Source organism: Chinchilla lanigera, unplaced genomic scaffold, assembly GCF_000276665.1.
Source record: "Chinchilla lanigera isolate Chin_1 unplaced genomic scaffold, ChiLan1.0 scaffold00013, whole genome shotgun sequence".
In the NCBI taxonomy this organism is placed as follows: Eukaryota; Metazoa; Chordata; class Mammalia; order Rodentia; family Chinchillidae; genus Chinchilla; species Chinchilla lanigera.
The window spans coordinates 19,477,879-19,484,859 of record NW_004955414.1 but is presented as its reverse complement, the minus strand read 5'-3'; the positions used below and the strand labels follow the sequence as shown (position 1 = coordinate 19,484,859).

Sequence of the window (6,981 nt, the reverse complement as noted above, 5' to 3'; positions counted from 1 at the left end):
GGTTTTTCTTACAAGAGGGTGGCCCAGGTGAGGCCCAACCCCTGAGCACCCTGGTTATCCCAGCACCGAGCCCACTCTTTACCTGAGCTATCCAGACGGCAGGGCCCAGATTTGCACTTCTTGTCTAGAGGAAAGAAACAGGGAAGAGTCAGAGCCTCAGTAGCTCTCCCGGTGGGAAGGGCCCTGGTGCCCTGGCGGCCCTGCCCTGACTTGCTCTAGAAAAAGCCAGTGTGTGTACCTCACTCTGCTCTGTAGGGTGGGACCGCCCTCTCTTGGCTACATTTGACAACCCTGAGCTAGCAGGCAGTGGGGCCAGAAGTCAGGGTCTCTTCTGAGCCACCCCTGCTCCCTGGGCTGTGATTTTACCCCCTGGCCACGCTCATCCCTCCCCCTCCCTTGCCTTGTCCCTGCCAGGGAGAGCTGGTCTGCATTGTTGGCCTGTCCTCAACACCGCGTCGGCTCCTGACCACCCACAGTGCTGGCCAAATGGGACTGGAGCCACACTGGACCGCCTCCCACTTTAGTCCCAGTTACGGTTTCAGCCAACTATCTGCTTCTGCCTATGAAAACCAAGCCTTATGCAACCAGCCAGAAATAGCAGGCCACAGCCCTTCAGAGATAAAAATACTAAGCTGGCTATGGTCGCACGTGCCTGTAATCCCAGCACTACGGAAGGCTGAGGCAGGAGGATTGCAAGTTTGATCCTAGCCTAGGCAATTTAGCAACTTAGTGAGGGCTTTTCTCCAAAAGGAGAAGGGCTGGAGATGTAGCTCGTCACAAAGACCCTGGGTTCCAGCCCTAGTCAGCCCCTGCCCCATTCTCATTATTCCTCCTCTGACAAACCCTGGAGAATGGACAGGAGGAACGGCCAGCACCTGCCTGGTCAGAGCTGGAACTGGAATCTAGAGGCACAACACGCACCTGTGCACACTCAACCGCCCAGGACACCACAGCACATCAGTCCTATTCTGCCTTAGAAAAACACCCTGGAGCCTATAATCCCAGCACTCGGGAGGCTGAGCCAGGAGGAGCATTGCTGGGAGTTCGAGGTCCGCCTGGGCTACAAAGTGAGTTCAAGCTAGGCCGAACTGCATAATGAGACCCTGTCTGAAAAAGACAAATAAATGGACCACCCTGGAAACTCGGGTTGGGGATCTTACTCATTTTTGGCAAGAGCACTCTGTGTTGATCCTGTGGCTAGAAAACAATTCCCTCCCAGCTTTCAGCCAGGAAGGGAGGCTGGTTCAAGACCCCTGCCTTGGTCAGGGAGCCCTCTTTAGCCTTGCAGCGGCAGATGGTCTTCCGGGGCTAGAAGTCTAGGTCTCTCCTTACATGGAGTGGTGGAGAGGCTGGTGCACACGTCCTGTTCTCCTCACTGCTGGTTTGCTTTTTGTGCTCACGCACACACCTCTTGGCCTGGACGAGGAAGCCCGCCTTTCACACAGGTGCCACTCCGTACCCTCCTCACCTTTGATATACTCGCAGTTGAACATGCTGCGCTTGCCCAGGGCTCGGAGGTAGATGCGGGTAGGGCCCTGGGCCGGTCGGCTGGCATTGATCACCTGGAAGGTCTCAAAGGGCGGGATCAGCACCTCTTCCTCTCCAGGGAAGAAGGAGTAGCCTCTGATAGGAGCCCCTAGGCAGGTCCAGATGCCAAAGAAGGTGTCCTGTCCAAACTGCTGGGCTGCGACATTCTGCAGGGATGCAGAAGCAAAGCCCCCCAGCCTTACTGTTGCCCCGGGCCCTGCAGGCCGGAAACGCAGGCCATGCACCCCTCGGTACACCTGGTGGCACCGGGGTGGACGCTGGCCTGTGCCCAGCAGCTGCAGGGCCTCTGTGAGTAGGAAATGGAGTGTCTTGAAGGAGAAGTGCTGGAGGTAGTGGGCCCGGGAGCGGCCCGCCTCGCGCACGGCTGCGTTGAACTCCTTGTGCAGGGGGCTGTTGGCGGTGTAGGCCAGGAGTGCCACCCCATGCGCATCCTGGAAGCCAGGGGGCGCCGGAGGCGGCCGAGTAGCGCTGAGGCCCCACACTGGCCCCCAGGCCTGGCGCTCCTGCCACTGGCTGCTGGCCAGCGCCCAGCCGTCCGCGTAGACTCTGTTGGCCTGGAACTCTGTGTGGTTGAGTTCCGGGAGGGCAGCTCTCATGGCCGCTGCACAGCCCGCGTACTGGTCGTCAAAGGAGGCCAGGGCCATGTCCAGGGGTATTTCCTGAGAGAAGAGGTCCCGTCGTGTGATGGGGTGCCTCCGCACCTGGGGGAGAGACGATGAAGCCCTGTCACCCTGAGGTAGGGTAGAGGAAATAAAGATAGAAAGGAGACAAGGAAAATCATAACTAATTGTACTTTTGAAAAGATTGCAAATTCCGGGACCCAGTCAAAGCCACCCAAGGTGATCCAATCCGTGTGGGTGTCCTTAGGTTAACTTAGGCTCCTTTTCTTCTGCTCCCATCACATCCAGAGCACTTCAGGGATAGTCTAAGTCCTGAAGTGGCTTAGCTGAGAGGGTAAAGAGCAGAAACGTAGGGGCTGGGGTTTTAGCTCAGCAGCACAGCACCTGCCTGGCAAGCGCAAGGTCGTGAGTTCAATTCCTAGTACTGGGGGTGGCGGGGGTGGGGGAGCAGAAACCTGATTTTAAGATGAAGGAATAGCCAGGTGTGGTGGCACACGCCTGTAATCCCAGCACTCGGGAAGTTGAGGCAGGAGGATCGTTGCGAGTTCAAGGCCAGCCTGGGCTACAAAGTGAGCTCAAGTCCAGTCTGAACTGCATAGCGAGACCCTGTCTCAAAAAGACAAAAAAAAAAAAAAGATAAAAGAATAGACTGAGAAAATTCAAAGAATGATTAAATTATCCATCTAAAAGCAAAACAAAACAAAAAAACCCTAAACTGAGCTTCTACCTGTAAAATGGGTCAGTACCCTTCCTGGCGTGAGCCAGCTTTACCACAGGTTTTCACCCTCTGGAAAGAAACATTCCCAGTTCTGAAAGAAAGCATGCCTCTCTCTCTCAAGGGTCTGCACTCTATTTTTCTGTGTACTTTTATAATTCTTCCCTATAAATTTCTTTATGCCTCTTTCTGACTGACCCTGGGACATTCTCTTTCCATGATGGGAGTCAGTGAATCTACAACTTACTCTATGGTAGAGAGGGTTTAGGGTCCTTATCTCTGCTTTGTCACCTCTTCTGGTGACAGGGGCTGGGGATTTAGCTCAACAGCACAGCGCCTGCCTGGCAAGCGCGAGGTTGTGAGTTCGATTCCCGGTACCGGAGAAAAACAAACAAAGAGAAAAACTAAAGAAAATAGTCAACTATCTTCTGGTGACAGCCCAGCTGTCCCTCCCCTGAGGTGGGGCTTGTGCTGAGAAAGGCCAAAGGCCTGCAAGCCCCTGGGAAGCGAAAGGATTGGGAGCTGCTGGCTGTGTGCGCCTCAGTGCCAGCGCCTGGGGCTGTCCCTTTACGTGGAGCCACCACCCCCAGGGGAAGCTTGGGCATTCTTTTTCCCCTTTTCAGGGTTCAGCTCTTCCAGGATGGGGAAGGTGAAGGGTGGCCATACCTGAAGGGCATCCATGAGGCTCACAGACACAACAAGCAGCAGAGACAGCATGGCAGGAATCTGCATGTTGGAGGTGAGCCTCGGCAAGTTGGTTTCCCTTTGTGGGTCTCAGTTTCCTGATCTGGAAAATTGCAGTGGTAATACGCACAGTTGAGTAAACTGACACGTCGTGTGTGCCACAACCAGTGCTTGGGACAGAGTATCACAAAACAGAAATGGAGGCTCGGAGGAGAGAGGGGAACTTTCTTGTCAGAAGGAATATGGGAGACTTCCTGGACCAGAGGATATATGAACAGGGTCTTGCAGTATGAATAGGAGAAGAAGACATCAGCAAGTTGAGACTGGGAGAGCACAGACTGGAGTTTGGGGAGGAAAGGGGTTTGGGGCAGCAGGAATAGATAGAATGAAGGCACCGGAGGTAAGAGCTCTGAGGCTGTGGAGGGAAGGACACGTCCGGTCTGGCAGAGCTTGCAGTGGGGAAATGTTGGGGATAAGACCAGTGGGGAAGGGACTTGACTACCATGGGAAAGGTCGGGGCTAACCTTTCCCGAGCCAGAGGGCAGCGCAGGGGCAGTTCCTGGAGAGGTCAGATGTGGGGCCAGGGCTGTACTCTGAGCGTAGGCCTGGGGGCCAGAGCGCCTGTGGTGCACACAGTCACGCAGCCAAGACCTCCTCCAGGCCTCAGCTGCACCCAAGGAGGGGAAGACAGAGACCTCTGGGTGCCAAGGAGGAGCGAGTACAAGGCCCCTGCTTCCCCAAGGGAGCCAAGAAAACCAAAGCCTTCTGCACCCTGAAGGTGGGCACACCGAGGACGACCCAAAGTGCTCTCAGAAGAGGGCCATCCAGTGTTGAGTCAGCACTGGGACAGACGTCCCTAAGCCAGTGCTGCTGCTGCGCTGCCTCTTTTTTCTCCTCTTTTTTTTTTTTTCTTTCTTTTTATTTTATTGCAAAGTAATACCTATTTGCAGTGAGGGAAGTGGTTATATGTTCTTGGTCATAAGTCCAAGGCTCCTTCCTTCTTTCTCTCTCTTTTTTATTTTTTTGTTTTTGTTGCTGTTGTTTTCTTGTCTGGTTGTTTGTTTTTGAGCAGGTCTTGCTATGTAATTCAGGCTGGCCTTGAACTCACTTATGTAGCCCATGCTGGCCTTGAACTCACAGTGATCCTCCTACCTCAGCCTTCCAAGTGCTGGGATTACAGGCATGTGCCACCACACCTGGCTCCTTCTTTCTCTCTCTTCATTCTCCCTCACTCTCCTAGGCACAGCAGCCAGTTGGGAGCGAGTAGCCAGTGATATGGTGGCTCTCAAGACCTTTCTCAGAGCACACTCAAATAATACTTGTGTACACATGTACATATATAGTTTTCTGTATGCAGCTTGTTTTGTTTTTTTAATTGTCATTTTTTAAAAAAGGAATGTATTGGGGGCTGGGTTTTATAGGGGTTAAGTTGCTGACCACAGTGCTCTGAAGACAAGCTAACACCACAGCTGAGGCAGCCAAGGACACAGGCTCTCACTCCCTATTCTAGGGCAGTAATTGTCAACCTTAGAGATAAGACAGTTCTCTTAATTGGCAAAGTTTACTGCTGCAAGTCTTTGTTCTAACTTCTCAAGGTCCGGCTCAGTTTCTCACCTTTCTCTCATGCCCCACTGAACTTATTTGGAATCCAATAAATACGGGCAATGTAGAGAAGTCTTTGTCTTATCTCCAGGAGAGTTCTGACCTTCCTGGACTCCACAAACCATATTAATTTCTTCTTTTATTTAAGCCTTTGCTATACACTCATTTTAGGAGATTGGGGGGCTGCCAAGCTTCCATTAGGAATGTTCTTAATCCTTATACATATGTATCCTGTAGTCCCCCTCTTCCAGGAAACAGTACAGCATGGGCTTCTTCCCCACCAGTACATACAGATACCTGATTCACTGCAGTGGCAGCACAGTGTGTCTCATGATATAGTTCAACCGTATGTCACACACTTGCATTTCTTCCTAATTTTTATATATTACATATAATCTACAGTGAATATTCATTATATAAATTCTTGTCTACTTATGCTCATATTTTTATAAGAAAGAGTTCCAGAAGTAGAAAGAGATTTGAACGATGTGAGTATTTTCATTTTGACAGGCACTGCCAAACTGCCATTTAGCCTGATGTGGTGGCACATTCCTATGATTCCAGCACTCAGGGAGGGTGAGGTAGGAGGATCATCAGTTCAAGTCCCTGGGGATCACCTGGGCAATTTAGCAAGATTCTGTCTCAAAATTTAAAAAATAAATAAACAAAAGGGCTGGGAATGTAGCTCAGTGGGTTTGATTCCCAGTACTGCAAAACAAAACAAAACAACACAGCAAAACAAATAAATTTCACTTCAAAAGGTACCAGTTCACTGCTTCTCCCCACACACATCAAGTGAAGGAGAGTGCCTTTTTCTCCACATCTTTGCGAGTGTTGGGTATTTTTGTTTTCTGTTTAACTTTCATTTAACTGTTTTGGAAATATGTATATATTCATGTTACTGTCAATACAAAATCATAAATACATCTTTCATCTCCAAAAGTTTTCTTGTGTGCCTTTTAAAATTTTTGATGTCATTTTGCTCTTGTGCCTGTGTGTGTGGTAAGAACACTTAATGTGAGACCTACCCTCCTAACAAATTTTTAAGTGCCCAGGACCTTATTGTTAACCATAGGCACTATGCTGTACCAGAGCTGACTTTAAAAGCACATCTTACTCATTGTTGTAGTCTATGAACACAGTAGGTGCTCAGTAAAGAGTGCATTGAGAATGTCTTGGACTTCCAGGAAAATGGTAAGCCGCAACAAATCAACCTACGATTTGGAATCTAGACACTGGAAAATAACAACTTGAAGGAGAAAAGGAGGAGGGAGGTGAATCCCTGGGACCCCAGAAGGATCTGAAGGAAAAATTGGCCCTCACAGAGACAGACCTCAGCACGGAAAAAGAAGGGGCTATCTGTACTTTCTCTCTGGCTTCTGGCATGGGAAAGGAAGATCTAACCTACAGAGACACAGTGAAAGTGGAGGTCTCCAGAGGCCTCCACGGAGAAACACGCTAGTAGAACAGAGCAGTGGATGTTGTGTGATGCAACAGTTGGTGAGTGACTCTGGTCGAAGAGACTGCCATATCCCCTGGAGAGAGTGCTTGGTCAGAAGCCATCTTAGGGTGGGTCCAACTGAAGCCCAGGACCCAGAGTAGCTGTGGGTTGGCTTCATCTCAGGGCTCCCAGTGTTAAACTTTCACAGTGACTGGCTGAGGGCCAACCATGAAGACATCCAGGGACAGGGAGCTATAGTCAGGCCAGCAAAAAACATCCTGAGTGTTATAAGCTAAATGACTCAGGCTCCAGTCCCAGGTCCAGAGGCCAGGATCAGACTGAACCTTCATGGATTTGAAAGTATTGGAACC

The 6,981-nt window shown here is 50.7% G+C and overlaps 1 protein-coding gene across 2 annotated transcripts in view; it reads right to left on the bottom strand.

The window, feature by feature from the left end:
• The window catches only part of Art1 (ADP-ribosyltransferase 1), a 21,891-nt gene that overhangs the window by 3,000 nt on the left and 11,910 nt on the right, over positions 1-6,981 (bottom strand). The window contains exons 2-4 of one of the 2 annotated variants that reach the window (XM_005380025.2): positions 3,550-3,670; positions 1,469-2,249; positions 83-124 (exon numbers count right to left, since the gene is read on the bottom strand). In XM_005380025.2, coding sequence (XP_005380082.1) covers positions 83-124; positions 1,469-2,249; positions 3,550-3,615 — 889 coding nt within the window. In that variant the 5' untranslated portion in view covers positions 3,616-3,670. Of the gene's footprint in view, positions 1-82; positions 125-1,468; positions 2,280-3,549; positions 3,671-6,981 lie in introns of both variants that reach the window. The other variant, XM_005380024.2, reaches the window with a different exon arrangement.